The 24099-nt window shown below is 32.0% G+C and overlaps 1 protein-coding gene and 2 long non-coding RNA genes across 4 annotated transcripts; 2 read left to right on the top strand and 1 right to left on the bottom strand.

Annotated features, from left to right (window-relative positions):
- Nucleotides 1-423: 423 nt before the first annotated feature.
- Nucleotides 424-10730, bottom strand: LOC146910374 (cation/H(+) antiporter 20-like). Its single transcript, XM_085723117.1, has 4 exons — nt 10439-10730; nt 8895-9923; nt 1593-2549; nt 424-1133 (listed from the first exon to the last, which is right to left on the bottom strand). Exons 1-4 carry the CDS (start codon nt 10616-10618, stop codon nt 741-743), a joined length of 2559 nt encoding a protein of 852 aa, XP_085579243.1. The 5' UTR covers nt 10619-10730; the 3' UTR covers nt 424-740.
- Nucleotides 10731-15925: 5195 nt separating this feature from the next.
- On the top strand, nt 15926-17196 carry LOC146910373 (uncharacterized). Of its 2 annotated transcripts, XR_015017676.1 has the most exons (4): nt 15926-16170; nt 16337-16396; nt 16528-16594; nt 16876-17196. It is a non-coding gene; the product is annotated as an uncharacterized LOC146910373 (long non-coding RNA). The 2 variants fall into 2 exon arrangements; XR_015017675.1 differs by having other exon boundaries at nt 16528-17196.
- A 4040-nt stretch (nt 17197-21236) lies between these two features.
- LOC146910372 (uncharacterized) lies at nt 21237-22677 on the top strand. The gene is made up of 3 exons (XR_015017674.1): nt 21237-21310; nt 21848-22203; nt 22334-22677. It is a non-coding gene; the product is annotated as an uncharacterized LOC146910372 (long non-coding RNA).
- The last annotated feature ends 1422 nt before the right edge of the window (nt 22678-24099 follow it).

Here is a 24099-nt window from a genome sequence, read left to right as displayed (position 1 = left end):
TACACTTTAGTCATCCATTTTAGAGTACTCCATTGTCCACACTCTTAACCACGAATAAAATACAGTAAAAGGTAAAACTCAAAATGGTGAGTTTAAGCTATCAAGATCATTCTCTCAGGAAAAAAAAAAAGGCTATCAAGATCTCAATGGATAGTGTTTGTGACTCGTGAGTGAGTTCAATTTATAGTCCACGGAAAATTAGGTGGTATATTTGGTAAGTAAAACTTTTTTTTTTTGTAAGTAAAACTTAGTTAAAAAGTGCAAAAATATTATGTTTACCGAGGCGCGGGTTTAAATATGTAATTTCTCCTTTCTTAGCATTTTTTTTTTGAGGAAATATTTCTTAGCACTTTTTTTTTTTTAAGGAATTTCTTAGCACTTAGTGTGTGAATTTTGTCATTGGGTTTGTATGAACGAAAAAAGTAAAAGAAAATTAGGTTGCATTTGTAATTTTTTAGAGAAACTAGTTCATACAGTGTACAACCCTTCATAAAGAAAAAAAGAAAATCTCTGTAACTTTTATTTGATTTAAGTTTAAGATCGATGCGCCCAGTGGTACTAATTCTAACCCACCAAAATGAAAGGACAATTACATATTTACTTAGATGTGATGTGATGTGATTTCATTATAGAGAGGAATTTTTTTGGTTTGAAGTTTCTCTCATTTATAGCCTTCTTATACGTTGGAGTTGTATCGTCTCCCATGATCTATATGTGACAATAGAATGCTTAAGTATAAGTTACATTGCATTTACTATAGTGATCTCATGTCTTCCAGATGAAACCTCTGCAACATTCTCATCATGCACCTTGACCGTGTACATCGGTGCATCTTCTGTTAATGTCACATCATGTTGTTGAATAACAAGTATTGATGAGACCATCTTGCTTCCTGTTGAGGATGTTAAAATGTCTCCTATGGGACCTAACTCTGCATGTTCAGCTCTCCTCTCTGCTAGTTCTGCCACCATAATCGACGGAAACCGACCCTTCCCAACAACTATGAGATCATAATCTGCGCTTTCCCCTAATGTTATCACCTCCTCCACAATGTTGCCACCACCCTTCTCAATATACTTCACTGTTTCACCACACTTGCTTTGAAACTCCTCCATTGCCTTTTCATCCAACTCCTGCAATTAATTAACAAAAGTGTCTATATGAAAATATTCAAATTGTACAGATATATGATGACTAAACATAAGTAAGCAAGCTTATTCTTTTGAAATAAAAATCTCTGAAAATAGTTGGCAAATGCTCAAGAATAAATTATAGTTCACTTAAACATATGAGTGTAATAAATTTTATAGATGTCTATCAATCACTCATGCATGTACTTTAGAATTAATTGCGTATAAAGTCAAATATTTTCGATGATCAAACTGCTATGATTAATTGATTGTGTAAAAAAAATATTTATACTTTTAAATCATAATCATATTTAGTCTAAAACTAAGACAATGATTTGTTTTTATTCTAATTTCTGAAAATGTGACAAAATAGTCCTCCTAGCTAACTTTGTACTGAGAAGCTACAATTTCCTCAATTAGGACTATAAACATATTTAACACTAAATCTATTTGGAGCATTACCTGTTCTATTTGTCTGTTCATTTTTGCGACTGAGAAGCTATAACTTTGGTCGGTATTTTGGTCAGGTGATTGGAGTAAAACTATATTATTACCGATCATCCCATTTTGCTTAACGAACCTTACAACGGTCACTGCAACAGCCGGATGTTCAGCCATTTTCTTTCCCAACTCTAGAGCCTCGCGATCGTCAGGTCCACCAAAAAACACAATGCATATTCTTTGGGCTATATTTCCATCTAAGCCCAAATTCTTCGACCCAAGGCCATACCCTCTATCCACAAGCACACCCACAGAGCAAGGAGCATTCTTTAGTACCCTTTTGTTCACACCTATCCACTCATTTCCAGCATTCTCCGACACTGCATGGAACTCATTGTCATTTTCATCATCAACTTCTTCCAGCCGCCAATGTTTGTGGAAGGGTAATATGATCAATGTCACTCTCTTTTCGTCTGCTATGTGGCATATATCCTCATGCATTGTGGAAAGAGAAGATATCGCCGTAGTGGACTGGACTATAACCTTACCCAATTGGCTAGAGGTCAGATGAAAAGCCCCAACAATACGGTTATGCCATTCTTCACGATTGAACCGGTTGAAGAAAGGAAAACCATTTTTACGAGCGCGATGAACCATGATGATGGAAGATGAACGTTCCGTGAGCTCAACAAGCTGCATGATGAAGAGTTTGAGGAGGGAATTTTTTGTGCTACGAGTTGATTCAATGAGGTTGATGATAGATGGAATGTTGGTTGAACCGTGGATGCAAGCAAGGATTCGTAGCTCATCTACGGCATTTTTGTCTTTAGAGTTTAAGGACATGTCGCCTAGCTTGCGAATTGTCTTGGTTGTGATGCCACGAGCTGGTTTGTAGATTGCCATTACTAGTGGGGTTGTGATGAAGGTGGTGAACAGAGCCATAAGTACCATGATTGCAAATATTTCGTCATTCAAAACCTGTAATTAAATTTAGTTAAAAAACATGTAGTTGTAATAATACATTGACTATACAGTTCATATAACGACAAAGTAAAATAAGAGGGGCAGTTTGTGTAGATGAAAATGTCATAACCACCTCAGGATGTACTGGAACATGTTCCATTTCAAGAGAATGAATAAATGAATTATTTGTTTAAGTCTTGATTTGCATATACAGGTATTGTCTCTTAAAAAAAGTATTGTTATATTTCGTGTATACAACCTTAGATTATATTTCTATTGTTTATCTTTCATTAGTTTTGATGCATTTCAAAAAAAAAAAAAAAAAGAATCACCATAGGCTAAGTTAGCTATAATTGCTATTCAAAAAAAAAAGAGTTAGCAATAATTTGATACCAGGCCAAATGTTTATTCCCTACTGGGAGTACTATAGTAGTCAAGTTGCCCAGCCAAATTATAAAATAAAGTCAACTACTATTGTTTTGCCTAAGAAAGACAAGATGACTGTTAGTTAGATTGAGAAAGACTTATTAAAAAGCAAAATAGGTAGAACCTAATTAATACTTTAAAGTTTCATGTCAATATTTTGATAGGATTTTCATACTGTTTTTTTTTTATACATTAAAGAAATTATTTGAAAAAAGAAGTGTGAACATGTGTATAACGCATAATAACCTCTAACACATAATTTTCCTCAAAAAAAAAACCTCTAACACATAATAGAATTAGTAATCTTTCCCGTTCCAAAAAGAAAAAAAAATTGTTATATATCATAAAAATAGAATTGGTAATGGAAAAAAAAAAATCTAGTATTTGCTTTTGTCGTCACACAATATAACGAGAGTATTATAGATTAACTTCACATTCTGTTCTTTTCAAATATCTCTTGCTAATTAAACTTCTTCTGACAATGAATCATCAAAAAAATTATTTTATGAATAAGCATTTAATTGCACATGTTAATACTAAGGCTAGGAAAGTGGTGGGAAATGGGAAGAACTGATCATGGCACAGAAAAAATTCCCTCCTCATTGAATCAACATTCCATCTATCATTCCATCTAAAAATCTACAGCAGTGTTTTAAAACCCGGACCGACCCGGTCGGTCCGACCTGTCGAACCGGGAACCGGAGGGATGTGCGGGTTGGTCAGCCAATCAGACCGGATATGTAAGCAACCCAGGAAATCCGATGTGACCAGTGTGGGCCGGGTGGACGAACCGATGAACCGCTATGACCTACCCGAGAACCGGTCCGGATTCTAAATGATTATTTTATAAAAAATTATCAAACTGTGGCCAATGGGAGTTGAACCGGGTACATGCAGCACAATATTGTTAACACTTATCACTTGGCTTTGTGAACTTACTTGTTAAATTTCCATTTGAACTATATATATTTAACTGAAACTTTTATTTCTCACGAGTATATAAATATACATGAACTATATATATATGATAAAAAAATTATATTTTATAATTATCTCTCATGTTCCTAAAAAAATAATTACTCACATATTTATTTGATAATTATAAAATATATTTTCATAGAAGAAGTTTTATTAACTTTTATATTATGAAATTTATGTCATGACTTTTTTCATAAAGACTGGGTCAATAGTCATGTGGTCCGACCAATGACCCATTGGTCCGACCACTGACCCAGTGCCTTAACCAGTTCGACTACCGGTCCGGGTTTTAAAACATTGCTCTACAGACTAAAATAACAATAATTATTTATTTCGTAGCTCTTGCAATCACTTTTAATTTTTTTTCTTCCATTTATTGTGAATATTAGAACTAAATACTTAGGATAGAAAATGTAATAATTGATCAAAATCATTATTTAACATCTAAAGTACTGTCCTTCAAAAAAAAATCTAAAATACTAAAAAATCTAAACAAACATATGAATTCTAAAGTTTTTTTATTATAGAAAAAATAAAATAAAAAATTATTTGAGAATGTTTCAAGATTCACAAAAAATGGTAGTTAATATTAATTTAGTTAATTCTTAGTCTCTCAATAAAAATTTAGCTAATTCTTAGTCTCTCAATAAAAAATTATTTTAGGAGTACTTGAGTGTTTTGTTAAAAAAAATTATTGTCCAAAGAAAGTCAGTTTTTTTAAAACAAAATTGGAGACCACATCTCCCATTTTATGACGGGACCGTATTCGCTCTTATACATTAACTCCTCCCATAGTAACAAATATAAACAATAAAACACTACAAAAAAAAAAAACTATTAGTATCACTACAAAAAAAATATATAAACAATAAAAGTGTTTTTTTTTAGAGAAACAATAAAAGAGTTACGTATGGTGTTTTAAATATAAGCAAAATGATCTAATATTTTGCGAGTAAATAGTCAATTACCCCCCTGAAATTGTAAGTTCAGGGGGCATTTTGCACCTAAGTGCAAAACTTCAGGGGGGTATTTGCAAAAAGTCATGTTCACTAACAGAAAAATTTGACGGAGGGGGTAAATTGATTAAGGCTGTGCAATTTCATGGGGGTAATTGAAGTTTTGTTAATTTCAGGAGGGTAATTGACGAAACTTACAATTTCAGAAGGTAATTGACTATTTACTCAATATTTTGCTCCAAATAAAGATAATAAAAAAGTTATACTTTTGTCCTTAAAAGTAGAGGTGTCAATATCATGGGGCCTTGAAGTTTTGGCCCCAGCCCACATAGTAATGGGGCTTAAAAATCCACAAGATTAAAAGGCCCACATTTATGCAAGCCCACAAATCAAAAGCCCCAAAAAGCCCCAAAATTTCTATAAACATTTTCTTTTAAAGTTTTTTTTTTTAAAAAAAAAAACTATTTTTAAAGTTTTTTTTTTATTCAAAACAGTTTATTTATACAAAATAGCTTATTACGATTTCATTTTAAAAAACAACTTATTCAAAACAACTTATTTATGCAAAACAACTTATTCAAAACAGCTTATTAATGCAAAACAGCTTATTTGAAACAACTTATTTATACAAAATAGCTTATTTGTGCACAACAGCTTATTCGAAACAACTTATTTATACAAAACAACTTATTTGTGCAAAACAGCTTATTTGTGCAAAACAGCTTACTTATACAAAATAGCTTATTCCGATTTCATTTTAAAAAACAACTTATTCAAAACAGCTTATTTATGCAAAACAACTTATTCGAAACAACTTATTTATGCAAAAAGAGCTTATTTGTGCAAAACAGCTTATTCGAAACAACTTATTTATACAAAACAGCTTATTTGTGCGAAACAGCTTACTTATACAAAATAGCTTATTCCGATTTCATTTTAAAAAACAACTTATTCAAAACAGCTTATTTATGCAAAACAGCTTATTCGAAACAACTTATTTATGCAGAAAGAGCTTATTTGTAATAAGCTGTTTTGCATAAATAAGCTGTTTTGAATAAGTTGTTTTGCATAAATAAGCTGTTTTGAATAAGCTGTTTTGCACAAATAAGCTATTTTGTATAAATAAGTAGTTTCGAATAAGCTGTTTTGCATAAATAAGCTGTTTTGAATACGTTGTTTTTTAAAATGAAATCGGAATAAGCTATTTTGTATAAGTAAGCTGTTTTGAATAAGCTGTTTTGCACAAATAAGCTGTTTTGTATAAATAAGTTGTTTTGAATAAGCTGTTTTGCCCAAATAAGCTATTTTGTATAAATAAGTTGTTTTGAATAAGCTGTTTTGCATAAATAAGCTGTTTTGAATAAGTTGTTTTGCACAAATAAGCAGTTTTGTATAAATAAGTAGTTTTGAATAAGCTGTTTTGCACAAATAAGCTATTTTGTATAAATAAGTTGTTTCAAATAAGCTGTTTTGCATAAATAAGCAGTTTTGAATAAGTTGTTTTGCACAAATATGTTGTTTTGCATAAATAAGTTGTTTTGAATAAGCTGTTTTGCATAAATAAGCTGTTTTGAATGTTGTTTTGCACAAATAAGCTGTTTTGTATAAATAAGTAGTTTTGAATAAGCTGTTTTGCACAAATAAGCTATTTTGTATAAATAAGTTATTTCGAATAAGCTGTTTTGCATAAATAAGCTGTTTTGAATAAGTTGTTTTGCACAAATATGTTGTTTTGCATAAATAAGTTGTTTTGAATAAGCTGTTTTGCACAAATAAGCTATTTTGTATAAATAAGTTGTTTCGAATAAGCTGTTTTGCACAAATAAGCTATTTTGTATAAATAAGTTGTTTTGAATAAGCTGTTTTGCATAAATAAGCTGTTTTGAATAAGTTGTTTTGCATAAATATGTTGTTTTGCAAAAATAAGTTGTTTTGAATAAGTTGTTTTTTAAAATGAAATCGGAATAAGTTGTTTTGTATAAATAAGCTGTTTTGAATAAGCTGTTTTGCACAAATAAGCTGTTTTGTATAAATAAGTTGTTTTGCACAAATAAGCTATTTTGTATAAATAAGTTGTTTCGAATAAGCTATTTTGCATAAATAAGCTGTTTTGAATAAGTTGTTTTGCATAAATATGTTGTTTTGCAAAAATAAGTTGTTTTGAATAAGTTGTTTTTTAAAATGAAATCGGAATAAGTTGTTTTGTATAAATAAGCTGTTTTGAATAAGCTGTTTTGCACAAATAATCTGTTTTGTATAAATAAGTTGTTTCGAATAAGCTGTTTTTGCATAAATAAGCTGTTTTGAATAAGTTGTTTTTTAAAATGAGATCGTAATAAGCTGTTTTGCATAAATAAGTTGTTTTGAATAAGCGGTTTTTAAAAAGTCATTCTAATAAGTTGTTTTTCATAAATAAACTATTTTGAATAAGTTATTTTGCATAAATAAACTGTCAAAAAAAAATTATAATATGGGGCTTTATTAGGCCCACAAATAAATAGAGTTTATTGTGGGCTTGGCCCCAAATAATTCTTTTCAATTAGGGGGCTTTAATTTAGTGGGCTTGGTGGGGGCTTTTTTAAGTGGGCTTTAAAATTTGGGGCTCTATTGGCATCTCTACTTAAAAGTATCTAACAAACAGAATCAGACAGTGACGAAAACAAAAACATTTTTGGTTGAAGAATCATCATATTATATTCCCCCCAATCAATAGCTTATATCATTAAAAAATTGAATAATAAAATATTCTCCCAATTTAGTCGGTCAATCAGAAATTCACTGCAACATTATTTTCCCATCATATACACTTAAACTATTGAAACTAACAACAAAAGATACCAAGTATTGTTAAAAATATAAATGAATATACCAAGTCAAATAAGTTGCGTATGAAAACAAATTTTAACTTTGCACTGCAAATATACCAAGTCAAATAAGTTGCGTATGAAAACAAATTTTAACTTTGCACACTTTGTTCAACTTTTCATGTTATCACGTTACACGTACGTCCCAATTGTGTTTTATAGTAAAAATCAAATATTACGACTAACAATATAAAAGAGTTTATTTATATTTTATTTGTCAAAAATTATTAGTCCCTCTTTCAAAAAAAAAAAATTTATTAGTCCTAAAATATAGGCTTAATAGCAGTTTTGGGCCCCTATGTTTACAGAAGTTGCGATTTTGAACCCCTAACTAAAATAATTCGATTTTGGCCCCCTATGTTTTGCCCCCTTTGCACTTTTGGCCCCCTAGGCTAATTTTGACAAAGTCAATGCTGACGTGGCACCACGTGTGTAATTTTTTTATTTAAAAAAGTTTTTTTCATTAAAAAAACTTTTTTTAAAAATTTTTTAATTAAAAAATATAAATAAATAAAAAAATAACACACGTGGCGCCACGTCAGCATTGACTTGATCAAAATTGGCCTAGGGGCCCAAAAGTGCAAAGGGGGCAAAACATAGGGGGCCAAAATCGAATTATTTTAGTTTGGGGACCAAAATCGCAACTTCTTGAAATATAGGGGCCAAAACTGCTATTAAGCCTAAAATATATGTCAAAACTAATATCGTTTCATTTTTCTTAAGATTATACCCCTCATTTAATTTTTATCCTTCATTATATCATCTGATAAAATCAATAACTTCAATTATTTTTTATTAATAAAAGCGAAAAGACCAACACGTTAGCGTTTGTCTTGACGCTAATAACTCGTGAAACGAAACTAATAAAATGAAGGAAAACGACATCAAATGTATTTAGATTATTATTTATGAAATCAAAAGAAGTAACTTTGTCCAAATGACGTTTTATTTTTTTTGAATAACGGTTCAGATAACATACTTCCTTTGAATAATATTTAACTTGCATCTTCAAGACAAATTTTTCTTTTATGCATTCCTTAAATAGTAACTTAGACACTTATTAGTACGATCCTAAAATGAATTATCCTTAGTTGAAAACAAAAAAGAGGGGGGAAAAGTTTCAACAAGCAGCTAACCTTTTTCTCTCTTCCAATGTTGAGTACAATGAGTTCAACGAGTCCTTTGGTGTTCATGAGTACTCCAAGTGTAATTGATTCTCTAGCTGGAATCCTCCACATCATAGCAACAACAAAAATCCCTATAACTTTCCCAGCACAAGCAACTGAAATCACCAAAACCAATAGCCCCCAGGCTTTTCCACCACTAATCTTAGTCACATCAGTTTTCAAACCGCTCGATGCAAAATAAAGTGGAAGAAGCAAACCCATTACAAAATCCTCAATTCTCTCTATCAACTTCTTAGAAAAATTACCATTTTTTGGAATTGTCAATCCGAAAACAAACGCGCCGAAAATCGCATGAATCCCTATGAAATCAGTTATGAATCCTGAAACCATTACACCCGTTAGGGTTAAAGAAATATAAACTTCGTTTACGGCTTCATTTTCCACTGAGCATCTTTGAGCCACACGCTTCATCACGGGACTTATAAAAATCATCATGAAAGCAACGAAACCAGCGCCAGAGAGAAGTACCCAAACGGCAACAAGTGGGCTTTTACTGTCTCCGTCGTCGGATTCTTTTCCGGCTAACGCGATTGCTAAAGCGAGAAGAATCCACGCGGTTAAGTCGTCGAATGCAGCTGCTGCCATTGCAGTTTCGCCTACGCGTGTTGTGAGAAGTTTGAGTTCAGCGAGGATTCGTCCTAAGACGGGGAATGCAGTTATTGAAAGTGCAACCCCCATGAAAACTAGGAATGTGCTGAATCCGGCTTTGTCTGCTCCGTCGATGGTTTTGCGGAAAACAATAGCGACGCCAATGCCGGAGACGAAAGGAAGTGAGATTCCACAAGCTGCTATACTGAATGCTCTTTTACCGGTACGGCGAATTGAGTTTAGATCTAACTCTAGTCCCACAAGAAAGAGGAAAAATAGAAGACCTATGCTTGCGACGGATTCCAGCGTTGGCATGCTCCATCGAGGGAATATACGTTGCAGGTAGTCTTTGTTTCTTCCTATAGCTGATGGTCCTAAAAGAATTCCACCCTATACATACATACAATTCAAAAAAAATATATCACTATCCACCCATAATAAAATCACGTTATTAAAAGTGTTCATTTTTCCCTTTAAAAAAAAAGTGTTCCTTTTCGATTTGTCATTTTCGAAGTTTAAAGTAGTAATAACTATTGTTTTTGTAAAACAAAAAAAAACTATTGTTTTGTCAAAATTATTCTTAACTATTGTTTGATGTCTTAAAATAGAGGGAGTAATGCAAGAAATATATAAATGCAATAAATTTCGTAAAGAGTCTTATACTAAAGCACAATGGGAAAGTGAAAAAATAGAGGGAGTGTAAATTGAAAGAAGAAGAAAAAACTCTCCAAACATAATTAATTTGAGAAAAAGGCACTTGTCGGTATTTTCAATGGTTAGAAAATAATGTGTTTAACTTGTATTTTTAAGATAAAGTTTTTATCTATGAAATTTTAAACGATATTTTTAAGACATTTGTTAGTAATACTTTTAATTTAAATGAATGCAGATGATAGGGTACATACAACAATCTCGGCTATGACTTTAGGTTGACGGAGAGGTTTGAAGAGGAAAGCTAGGGAGCGGCTAACGACGAGCACTAAGGTGGTTTGAATAATGAGGAGAGGGAAAGCGAAATCGAGGGGATTATCGCCTTGCCAGATTCCATCGGAGGAAGTTTTGATTGAGGTTATGTTAACCGGCATGGTTTTGGTGTGAGATGCTTAGGCTTTGCTGGGGGGAAGTCACATGGAAGAGTGCGAAAAGATGATGTTGGATCGCAATTTAATGGAGCTAGGAGCTTTTGAATGAATGAATGCATGACGCTTATTTATAGTCGAGAGAAAAAGACTTGGGTGCTGCTTTTGGAATTTAATAAATGCACCTTTGGCTCCGCTCAATTAGTTATTTTTTATTACTAATAAATTGCTAAAATCTTTAATTCAAACATTTAACGAATCTTAAAAAGATCTCTTTAACAAGTCATGCCAATCATTAAAAATGTATTGCCACTCGGTAGGATATTATTCGACTTGAATGATTAGTTTATACGATTACGCTCGGAGGTTATTAGGTTCACACAAATATATTTTTCCATCTGTCTCAATATAATATATCTTTTCTTTTTAATTCTTTTTCCAAAGGAAAATTGTCCTAAAATATAATATATCTTTAATTCTCAATATAATATATTTTTAATTCTTTTTCCAAAGGAAAATTGTCCTAAAATAATTTATCTTTTCAAGTTTCAATATAATATTAGTTACTCTTTTTTTCGATTTTATCGTCTAATTAATATATCGCTTTTATCACTCTCAATTCAACATTTTTTACTTAACATTTATATATGAAGATGATACTCGTAAATGACCAAACATGATAATTACTTTGGGGACAGGGGAGTAAATAAATTAACCTAATTAAATATAACTTCGAAAAAAAACTTAATTTAGATTCCTTAATTAGTTTAGTACAGGGATTCTAATCAGATTCCAAAATGTTTTTGGAAAAAAGTATTCAAATTAGTTTTCAAAATTTTATAACATTTTTTTCCTTCAAAAAATTTTTTATGACATTTTTAGGTTGTATTTTAAACATATTAATTTTACGCATTTATAAATATTTTTTTTAGGCATTTTATTAAAATACAATCCTCCGTAAAAGTTTAATAAAAAATTGAAACTATGTCATGATATGGTCTGACTTTGACTTTTGAAAATCTTTTAAATGTGACCCTAATATAAAAAATTGCAATTACACATCATGCCATGATCCTACTTATTTTTTTAAAGAATGCCATGATCCCTACGCACTTTGTACAATACTCCTCAAAAGAAGTCAACTATATTACCCAAAATCCATAATTCAGGTCCCGTTCATCTCGTCCTGAATTATAAATAAAAATAGTCAAAGAAAGTTAACGTATTTGAATACTTTAGATCAATCGGTTATTCTGGAATTACTTGATTGAAAATCTATCCTTCAACTTTACTGAAGGTTCGATAGACACACCAAAAATATATTTTGGATCAAATATTTTTATCCGTTTTTATTTATAATTAAGGACATGTCCTTAAAAAACAAATATTTGATTTGTTTTTTGGTGGTGACCGAGGTTCGAATAAAGATAATTTTGTTTAAAATGACTGAGTATTGTTAAAATATAATGGTAAATAAACTAATGGTGGATTTCATTTAAATAAATTATTTTGTGAAGCTAGGTTGGAATAAAGATCCTTACGAAAAAATAATTGGAATAAAGAGAACTTTCTAAGGACAAATATTAAAATTCAGGTAATATCCAAATGAGCGCTCTCCTACTGAAAGATCCAGATAAGATGTGAATGCTCTTTTTTTCTTGTTGAATAATGTCCATGCTCTAACTGCGCTGTTCCCACACATGTCAACAGAACAATTCATGAATTTAATCTCTGGATAAACTCATAAATAAAGTTGTGTCACATAGACGATTTTGATTGTGCTAGACGCGAGAAATATTTTATATTTTTTATATTTTTAGTTAAATAAATGATTTTTACATATTTCAATTGTATTTCATTTGTTTTTATGATTTTGTCGTCTTTGGACGACTCTATTTGTGTTAATTTTCCGTTTTTGTATAATATACTTTTATTCTCTGTCTTTGTGCGATGATTATTTGATTAAATTAAAAGATTAGCTTTTAGCAAATGCATATTCAATTAATGATATTGGCGTAGTCAACGTTGCAGATCCAAAGACATGTGTATTCCTGAAATTTGAATATAGTCATATTTGTAAGTATATATATCTGTTGTTTTATGCTATTAACATGAAAGTTGTGAGTTTATTCACAAATTCATCATTTTTATTTTTAGCAACTTTGAATTTGTATTCTATCCACTCTATCATTTCAAATGAATGAATGTGATTTAATTTTATAAAACAGAAATCATTAAACAGAAATAAGTAGATCAGTTTTTTATGATGGCATAGATAGTTTTTTTTTTATGGTTGCTAGGTATTTTTTATAGTATAGCACGTTATGAATGAGAAGTAAGAAAGTTTATAAGTTTCACTCCCTCTTAGCTCAATCATATAACCAAACCTAAATAAGACATGGATGGAAGATAGATGTCTTCTATGGTCGAAGAGTGAAGCATGTCTCCAATGATTGGTTTGTTTAATAAAATTGGATCATGCAATGTGTTTGTTTCGAGTTATATTTATATATTTCTAAGAATAAAATGATAGAGATATTTATTTCAACGTTTGTTATAAGCTTATTAAATTTTATTCATGTGAATACAAGATTTCTAGGAAAGAAAAATATTTCCATAGAAAATGGTGTAAAAAAAATTTCTCATGATGCTAGAAATAAATTCTCATGATCCAAGAATCCAACATGACATGAACCTATGGCAAAGAATCAAAAAGTATGATAAGAAGTCGGCTAAAGCTCCTTTCACGCATGTCTTATCCTAAAGTAAAGCAACAACAGATTCTTGGGAAGCTGCCGTATAGAACCCGTTCTAAGGGAGAGAGTTGAATCTCGTCCTTTGGAATGTTAGAGCTTATTGCGTTACCGCCGTCTTTGCAATTTGATTTCTTTCGGGGCAGTTGCGGTCTGCCGAATTTAAGGATGGCAAAATGGGCCAACCCGCCCTGTCCAGCCCCACCCCGTCAATAACCCGTCTAAAAAGAGGCGGAGCGGGGCGGGCCAACTAAAGAAATAGGGTTGAAAATCTCACCCCGCCCCCGTTTTATGGCGGGTTGACCCGTCAATGTTTTTTTATAAATAATTAATTAAGATCTTCAAAAATATATCAATTTAAATAAATCTTTTTTTTTTGTGGTGAATTTAAATCAATCTAAATATATAACTAATGACTCCACTAAAAATATAAAAATAATTATTCAAACATGTAAATTGCATCTTCTAAAATTCTATAATAAATCAATAAGACATTGAAAATAAAAACTCTATGAGTTATAAATTAACTAATTGTTAAAAATATAAGGCTAAAATCATAATACAAAAATGATAGAATTAATTGAATTTTTTCTCCAATATATGGAGGTGAAAATTGGAAAATTTATTGTGACATATAAATAAAAAGAAGTGAAAAAGAGAATTTCTTTTTAACATATCAACCCAACGGGCCAACCCGCTCCGCCCCGCCACCACCCCACTTTTTAGCAGGTTAGGCGGAGCGAGCACCCTACTTGTGGCGGGTTCAAAATCTCAACCCACCCCGCTAAAAATGGCGGGTTAAACGGGTCCAACCCATTTTGTCATCCCTAGCCGAATTACAGATTCAGAAGTATGTTGTTTTTATTTCATGTTTTCTTTTTCTTTCTTGTTCTGAAGGTTTTAGTTTGGTCCCCTTCTTGTATATATTTTCCTCCATTTTTTTAATAAAATTTCTGAGTTAGGCGTCATAGGAGGTTCATCGAGGTGCCAACTTAGTTGGATGTCGTTGTTTCCTCTTGATGCATGTCCTTTCTCCCGGCTTATCAAAAATTAATCTCCTTGTTCTAATGTTTTCCATAAATATTAAGCAAGCATCTTTTTGTTAAGATTTACATGAATAAAACTCTCTTCTTTATGTTGTTTAAAAAGTTGTTCTCAAAAATAAATTTAGTAAACTTATAATTTATATAATTGGTGTAAAAGAAGAAGAAAAAAGCACCCTCTTTTGTGCCAAAAAAAAAAATAGAAGAAGAAGAAGAAGAAAAAAGTCTCCTAAAAGAAATGTATCTAGTAAATCATGAGAAGTCTTAAGAGTGTCTTTGGATGGAAAAAAATTGAGGTAATGCAATTTTTTAAAAGATTTAAATTCGTCTATGTAAAAAATCCATTGTTTTGATAATCAATTTCAATAATTTTTAATATGATGAGAATTTATGAATTATTTATCCAAGCTAAATTAACCGTTTTTTTTAATTAGTGTGCACTGGATTAGGATTATAAGGGATTTCAAAAGACTTTTTTTATTATGAAATATGGTATTCAATCGAGACTATTTACAACTTAAAAAAAGTCTTATGGTATTCAATCAATACTCTTTGTCATTTAAAAACGTTTTGTGGTATTTAATCAAAACTCTTCATCACTTAAAAAAGTTTCGTGGTATTCAAAGTCATTTAAATTTTGAAGAATTGTTTAACAAATTGGGTTTTGATGGACATCACTTAAAAAGTGTTGTGGTATTCAAAGTCATTCAAATTTCGAAGAATTGTTTAACAAATTGGGTTTTGATGGATTTTGTAGGATTTTCTAATGAAATTTTAGGATAAAAAAGTCTTTCATGAAAACATTAGATTTCTTAGGATCGTTCTTTATTTAAAGATTTTACTATCTATCTCTTTATCCCTCTCTCTCTCTCTCATTAAAAATAAATAATAAATAAATAAATATAGAAAAGAGTCTGTATTGGGACTCTGAGAGTGTGTTATAATCATTTATTCCTAACAGAGTCATTAAAATTCATAAAATCTTTGAAAATGTTATAAATCCTTAAAATCAATTCAAACCCTTTAAAATATATTTTTTCTACAAAATTCTTTAAAATTTTATGATGTAAATCCATTTAAATTGAAATTGTTAATCTTGATAGTCTTTTAAAGTCATTAAAATTCTGCAAAGTCTTTTAAAATACTCAATACTACTATTTTATTAAAAAAATTGTTCTTTAAAACCATAATCCAGTACATTTCTTACGAATATTGAAAGAGAAAAACTAGAATAGGTCTGATTCTAATTACATCATAAAAATCTAAATGCAAAATAGTTCTGCCCCAAAGCCCTAGCAAAAACCTAATGAAGCTCCTTCCATTTTGTACTGAATTAATGCCTGGCGGTAAAATCCTAGGGTTTTTGACTGTGGTAATGACTGTTTAACCCTTGGTGTGTGTTTGGTCAGCAATGTGAATTGGTTTGAAAACTGCAAAATACAATTAGCCAATAGGAGTAAAGGGTCGGTTTTAGAACAGAAAATTGAACAATTGGAGTAAAGGGTCGGTTTCAGAACAGAACAGAAGAACATATTCTTCTTCCTCTTCTCTCAATTCATTTTCATTTTTCTCTTCAACCCCCTCTCTCTCCCATACGGCAGCTTATTCTTCCCCTCCTCCCAATCCATTTTCAATTTTCTCCCCAGAAACCTAAACACTCTCTCCCATACAGTTTCAATCTCCAATTTTAGCTCACAATCAAACAAAATCATTATAATTTGTTTTTCATTTTATGAATCAATTCTTAAAATTGGAGTAACTGGTAAGTTTCAAGCATTTGGGGTTCCATTTATCTCTAATTCCCTTGCTGGGTTTCTGTTTTCAAAATCATTTCAGCCATCCACAATCTTCTTCCACAATTGTGTTGTTTTGTTTGACACATGACTGATTTTATTCTATTTTGAAGTCCTGGTTTTGTTTGGTGACAGGTTTTGTTTGAGACATGACTGATTCACGCTCTCTCTTTTTGTTCCTAAACAGTTTGAGAGGTAATGATGTTCTGCATACTTTGTTTGCGTTTTATTATAGTTGAATTTGGTTTGTAGTAATTTTCATATAAATATATGACCCTTTTGTTTGGGTTGTTTTGTTTCATTTATTATTTTGAGTTCTGTTATAGTGATAAGTTTGAAGGAGAATCGTGAGATTGAGAGCGAGAAGAGAATCCCGCATCAAAGGAAGTTAAGGTAATGATATATTAATGATTGGTTATATTTTGCTTGCTAGAGATACATAGATGAATAAATTCAGTGGCTTGCCTTCATCTGATTTTGCTTGCTGTTGAAATTTTGGATCAAGAATTTGAAAATTGTCTTCATATGTTTTACACCTACACACATACTTTGAGTATAATTTTCATCTGTTTCAATAAAGAAATAAATCGACATGGTAATAAAAGATTAGGTTGTTTTTAAGATAATTAAGTTTTCTTTTGGGCATGTGTAATTGTGGGCGTGTGATGCACAAGGCTTTTGTAATATGACAACATATGCAAGAAATGTACGGAGGTAATTCAAGGATAGATGAAGAGAATTTGTGGCTAAACTATTGGATTGTTTTTTGTTTTTTGTTTTTGAGCAAACTATTGGATTGTTAAGGTAACGTATGGTTATGATAATGTTGAGTTTAGTATGTTTTGATATTGATATTGATACACTAGAGATGTTGATAATTAAATTTGGTTTCTTCCTCACATTGCTTTACTTTTTGTATAGTTACTATTTAACAAAGATTATTATATGCCAAATGCTCTAATTATCTATTCTCAACAATCAATCTTATTGTTTCCTTTTTCAGGTTTTCTATATGGGCTCATGCTCATTGTGTTACCAATCTGTTAACTCGATTTGCTTCAGCTATATTGGTGTGCTACTGCTATAATAAAGCTAGAACATGAGATTTTTTTTAAATGATGCATGCCTCAATTGCAGGGTTTATGTTAGTTTTAATAGTTTGTTAGTTGTTTGTATGTGTGATCCTTTTGTCCGTGTTAGCATAAATAATATATGAAAATTAGTTTTTTTTAATTTTTAAGTTTGTATTGGTTGAATTGACGGTAAAGCATAACGTAGGAGCTTCATTGCGTGTGATTTTTACAGGTTCAATTGTATTGGAGTGTTTTATCTTGGTTTTCGGGTGTCAAACATTGATTACGTTTGAACCTTTTTAACCTTTGATATCTCATTTTTTCTTGGGAAGGGAAAAAATAAGCAAAACCCTTGAGAATCGAGGTCCGGGAGTTGTTTTCGCTACGGGAAGGTGTTAGGCACCCATAACGACTATAGTATCCTATAGGAACCGTCTTTACTTTCTACGCGCGCGCTTTATTTTAAATGCTATTTGAAAAATGATATTTACACCTAAGAGTTTACTAAGTGAAGAATTGGAGGGAGAAGAAAGTGTTTGAATTTTTATTTTATTTGAATTGAAGGAATTTTGTTTCCTTGCCTACGTACCCTTTTAAGGGATCAAATCCACCGTAGTTCTCTTCCAAAAAATGTTTTTGTTTTTGTTGGTTGATTTTAAGTTTGAAAATTGAAATTTTGAAGAATGAGAGAGAGAGGCCTCAAGGGCATAAGATTGTGAAATTGTGAGGTTTGATTAGTGATTTTGGAAAAAAAGTCAAGTATGATTAATTTTCATTGAAATTTGATTAAGGAAATAAAGAGAAAATGCAAAGGAGTTTTGACTCCTATATTTTTTGGAAAAGGTTTTCAAGTGATGTTGTTCAAGTTTTTTTTGGAAAATTGATTTTTCTAAGTGTAAATCCTAAGCATTCATCTAAACATTCAATCCTAAACATACATCTAAACATGCATATCTTAGCCATACATCTAAAAATATCTATGTGATGTGTGTGCATGTGTCGGTGCTTGTGTCGGTGTACATCATTAGAGTCCATTGTCCTTTACATCATTGGCCTAGATACATTCTATGGTCTTGCAAGAATTTAAAAGCATAAGAAAAAAAATGTTACAAAATTCCTAAGTTTTACATTCTAAGCCTTGGTAAAAATTAAATTGCAAGAAAAATAGAGATGAATATGAGATGAGAGGAGCTTATGGGATGCATGAAATATGAAATGAAATGGTTAGTGGTACGAAGTGTAATATGGTAAAGATAGAGCAAGTACAATACTATAGCAAGAGCATAGGAATTGACACAAGACATGGCCAAAATAATGCAAGGTATAACTAGAATTCAATCACAAAAAATGCAAAAATCATATGGCCTATAATTCTCACAATTCAACCTATTTTTTAAAGGCATAAACTCTGGTTTTAAGATGAGAATCAAGACAACATGATGAACTTGACATTTTTAAGTGAATTTAGACACATTTGCATTATTTATTCACAAACATAACTTGCAAGCCAAGCAATTAAGCAAAATTCACACACATGCAGCAAAAGCACATACAAACAGTAGATAAAACTTCACAAAATCATATGGTATAGGTCACAAACATTTTTCAAGAAATTGGAATTAGAATCAAGCAACTTTCACAAGTTTTTAATTCAAAACATCACAAAATAGCAAGAAAATTAACACATTATTTTTACCAATTTTTAATATGAAAAAAATCATCACAAAAATACCACAAAATTATCAAGAAATATACATGAAAATTTTTAGAATTTTTAAAGGATTTTTGGACTTAAAGATGTACAAGAAAATCACAAATTTTAACAAGAATAGTAAACAAACTAAAAAAAATGCTACACGTATTTTCCTCAGGTTTTGACACATAAAAACATCACAAAAAGGTCAAGAACAATATCAAGAACATCTAAAAAAAATATGGAATTTTTGTAAGAGTTTTAGGCCAGGCAGGGGGTGTGACTAGCAAGCAAATGCCAAGAACACGCAGGAAGGGGGGGTGTGCATAGCAGAAGGCCACACAGGCATGGCAGAAGGGTTATTGGGCTTAATGGATAGGTCTATGGGTGGGTCAACCCGGTTCATGGCCATACATATAGGCCTGAACCGGTTTGAGCCTCATTTGCTCTCACTCCTTCTCTCTCTAAGCCTCTCTAGAGAGAGAAGCTCTGCAATTTCCTTCGTCTTCTCCGATCTTCTTCTCCGGTGACCTCAACGGTGCCGGTACGGTGGTTCGCCGGTGGCGCCACCGTACTGGAGTGGTTTTTAATGTTTTCTTACATCGTTGAGTTCGTCTCTTCTTCCTCTTTACGATTTTGACATTATTTTTCAGGGGAGAAGCTTGGATCGGAGTAGATCTAGGATTCTTTGATTCGGTCTAAACTTCGAAATGAAAAGGTAAAAAACGAAGGAAAGAACTTGTACCTTTGTTTTAATCGGAGGAATCTTCTCTTCTTCTTCGTTTTATGCTTCTTCTCTGTGAATTTGCTCGAATTTGGTACCGTTTCAACTCTTTCTCTCTTCTTCTCTGAGCTGCGAAAATCTTCGTGATCGCGTTGGATTCGTCACGACTTGTGATGGATCTGCGCTTGAATTGCGAAGTGAAAGGTTCTGTGATGATGATTCGTAACGAATCTCTGAGAATCTCTGCAAATTCGTTGCAATTTTATGACTAATTGTGTTTGTTTATGGTGGAATTGATACGGATTTTTGTGGAATTGAATTTCTGGAAAATTAGGGTTTAGAAAGGGGACGAATCTTGATGATGATGATTTCCAGAATTTGTTGAATGTTCTTGAGGGTTTGTTGATTCGGTGATGATAATTCTGTGATGTTGAATCTTGGTGAATTCTGGGAATTTGTGTTGTTTTTGGGAAAAAATTGAGTTTGTTAGGGTTTGAGATTCATGTGTTCTTGATGAAATTCATCAAGTTCATATGAATCTTGATGGTTTGATCTGTTTTTTGGTGGAGAGAGAATCTGTAAAATGTTTCTGATGATTTGGCATTCAATGAATGGGTCCTTTGACCTTTGACCATGACTGGGCTATTTATAGCTGATGCAGTAATGCCTTGGACCAATGAGCATGCGCCACCTGGCCTGGACTAATGACTTGGACAATTATGGACTAATCTGCAAAATAATAAGAAACAAAGACCAAAATGCAAAATAATACAAAAGGACTAAAAATGCAAAAAAAATATAAAATTGAATTAAAAAATGCAATTTGAAATAAACGTAAAGTGAAACCAATAAAAAACACAAAATGGACTAAAACGAACCAACTACTTAAATGAGGTACTTTAAAGTAATCTCTCTCTGTCGAAATTTTGTGTGAAATGACCAAAATGCCCCTAGGGACTAAAATGACTCAAAATGACTCAAATGCAATTTTTAAAACGGTTTTTTAACAGGAAAATAAAGCAAGAGTTTATACAAGCAAATTAAAAGACTCAGAGACAATTTTTTAGGGATTAAAAGGAATTTTAACACAGGAAATGACTAAAATGCCCCTAAGGGCTAAACTGACTCAAAATGACCTCAAGTGTAATTTTTTGAAATGGATTTTGTCATAGAATTGAAATAAAGACTTACTCAAACCAATTGAAAAGACTCAAACAATTTTTAAAGGACTAAAATGAGTTTGGATACAGGAAATGACTAAAATGCCCTTTTTCATGAATTTTGCAAGTAACATTGAAATAAGATGCAGAGGAAGGTGCAATTAATCAGAGACATATCAAATGACTTTAAATACAAGAAAAGAAGTTTTGGATGACTTGAAATGCAAGAAAACATGGACAAATACAAAGTTGAAAAGATTTGCAAAGCTAAGTTGAGAGATAAAGCAGAGTAAAATGTCAGTATAAACAATAGCAAATTGGCAATTCTTCAAGAATAATAGACATATATCAAAGATGAAAGAAAATTTTGAACAAGTATTTTTAGGTCCAAAATTAGGGTATAACATGGAGCAACTCAAATACGTCAAGCATCTGTATCAAATTCGAAGTCTCACTCAGGTATAGCATTTTTCTCTTGCCTATATTCCCTATTTTGTGCATTCAAGACATATCAAAAAATTTGACCGAATTCAGTCTCATTTTCTTACAGATTTTCAGGTTGTCTCTTATCCGTGCATTCATATCCTGTAACTTCGGTTTTCTTTTATGGACTTTGGATGAGTACTTATTTGTGTGGATTTATTGTTCCTAGGCTTGCTAATATTGTTTTGTGAAATGTAATTTTGATTCCTCTGTCTGTTTTCTATGCCTATTGTTTTTCATCTCCTCTCAAGGTGAGAGGAAGGAACCATAATGCCTTCCTCTTATTTGGAGTTATCTTCTTTTGACGACAAAAAATCTAATATTATAAAATACAATACATTGATTATGTGAAACTTTATGCAGTTAATTTGATTTTACAAACCATTGTTGTCGGTTTATTACATACTGCTCCCAAACCATTGTTCGATTGGGGTGAGTGGTGGTGGCTGTTATAGGTGTTGTTTTCGCGGTATTTCTGCTGTTTTTTATGCTGATTTTTCTGTCCTGTTTTAGCCTCTGCGCTGCTGTGTTTCGGCTATCTTTGTGTTGTTGTTTCGGCTGCCACATGACAGGAGAGGTGTTGACAGCTTAGGAGCGCTGTGTGTGGTGTTTTTAGGTGTTTTTCAGCAGGTTTTTTCAGGCTTTTCCCCATCTGTTTTTGCGGTTCTGCATGGGTTAGTCTTGCTGTGCTGTTTAGCACATCCGCATGTAATGTCTGTTGTCCCATTTAGCACTTGTGCCTGGCAATTTATCAATATATATGCTGATTAAAAAAAAAAAAAGGGTCTGGAAGGTCAAATACAAACCTCAATTGTAAATGCTACATATCATGCAAGAGAAGCACTTTCATTCAATTTAAGCAGCATGAGGTTAGTATCAAACTCTTATTCTTTCGACATGGATATCAAATAGTTTGAAGCTTTTTATTTATAGTACTTTCAATTTCAAATAAGATTAGTTCAATGTTGGATTGTCAAGAGTTGCAGGCATACCATGTAGGCATGCGATTGCTGCTATACGTTTAAAGGAGGATGACCCAGAAAATTATGTTCATAGGCACTATAGGATTGAGAAATATAGAGTGTTACAGTCAAGGCATTACACCTATCAATGGACAGAACATGTGGTCCAAAACTAACTATCCTGATATTCTGCCACCTGCTTACAAGCGTGGTCCTGATAGGCCAAAAAAATTGAGGAGGAGGGAGCCAGATGAAACCACATCTACAAATAGGCGGAGTAGGACAAGAGCTACAAATAGGTGTAATGTGTGCTGGGAATATGGTCACAATGCTAGGATATGTAAGAAGGGAAAAAAAGAAGTTGCTAAGGAGTCAGAAATTGCACTTGACAATCAGAATAGCGGACTAGCTGCTGTAGAGTTGGCAACACAAGGGAGCCAAACTGTTGCACAAAAAAAATGGTAAATTTCTTATTCTCTTCAAATAAATATATTTCACATACCACATTAATTTTACATAATAAACCTGTTTGTATGACTAATTAGGGGAGACCCAAGGGTCCTGCTAAGAAGAATGACAAACCAAAGGGACCAAGTCAGAAAAATATTAAAAAAGGGAAACATGGTTATGGTGAGAGAGTTTCTGATCCAAAACCTACTGAAGTTGTTGTTGAAGCACCACTTCAAGAAACTACTGTTAATATATCCAAAAGGGTACATTTTAATAAAAAATTTCCAACAACATTTTACTATATACTATCTGCTAATGTATGTATGTATTTAATCAGGGGAGACCTAAGGAACCTGCATCAAAGTATGTCAAATCAAAGGGACCAAATCAGAAAAAGCCTAAAAAAGGACCTGTTGATGTAGTTGTTACTGATGTTGCTGTTGCTAATGGAGAAGTTAATAACAAGCCTTATGTTGAAGTGCCTGCAACTGAAGTGGATGCAGCTGATGTGCTTCCTGTTAAGAGGAGTTTGACATAATGACTATGATGCCTATGAGATTGTGCTTTTATTTTGGATATATGACTAATTTGTAACTGAAACTATTTTGGGATTGTAAGGCTGTTTTGTGGTCGTATTAACTAAATTAGGGATGTTAAACTTATGACATGTTTAATAGGCATGCTTTTGCAACCTCCTTGGTGCCGTGGTGCTGTAAAACTTATGTTAGACACCCATTTTGATTGTGGAGATTAATTAGTTTTACTTTAAAATGCTTCTTGACTCGAAAAATTTACAAGGTTATGTTGATAATAAATGCCAATGTCAATTACAGGTTATAACAACAAATTTAAAACATTTTCACGTTATGTTGAAAACTCACGCCAATTTACAGGTTCGGTTAAATTTTTGTGAACCGCATAGGACATGACAAAATTTTGTACATCCATACTAGGTTTTTTAATTGTCATAGATACCAAAAAGGTCATAATTTAGAGTGAAAAAAAAATGATTTAAGTAATAAAAGTTTATTTTTTAGGGGAAAAAATCAACTATATTAAAACGAAAAAATCATTAAAAAAATAAAAAAATCTAACGTGTCGTGCTTTGCTGGCACTGCCACATGGCAATCAGTTAGTCAACAGTTAGTTGACCTAACTTTAGGGACAAAAACCAAAATGGAAAATTAAGGAGGGACGAAAACATGTGATTTTATTTTATAGGGACGAAAACCAAAATTCCTGAATTTTATTGGGACGAAAAACTTATTTAACCCTAACAAATATCACACGCTGCAGCTTTATGTTTTTCATTTAAAATAAAGTCTATATGATGATGCTTCTATATGTTTCTCA

Source organism: Medicago sativa, chromosome 7 (genome assembly GCF_051527215.1).
Source record: "Medicago sativa cultivar Bolivia chromosome 7, Bolivia_mono, whole genome shotgun sequence".
Lineage (NCBI taxonomy): Eukaryota > Viridiplantae > Streptophyta > Magnoliopsida > Fabales > Fabaceae > Medicago > Medicago sativa.
This window is presented reverse-complemented; position numbering and strand designations above follow the sequence as displayed.

Coding starts and splice junctions, on each gene's coding strand:
- LOC146910374 (XM_085723117.1), bottom strand. CDS start 10,618: ATGCCGGTTAACATAACCTCAATCAAAACTTCCTCCGATGGAATCTGG. Junction 2,550..8,894: donor ACATTGGAAGAGAGAAAAAG/GTTAGCTGCTTG, acceptor ATTTAATTACAG/GTTTTGAATGACGAAATATT. Junction 1,134..1,592: donor TGAACAGACAAATAGAACAG/GTAATGCTCCAA, acceptor AATTAATTGCAG/GAGTTGGATGAAAAGGCAAT.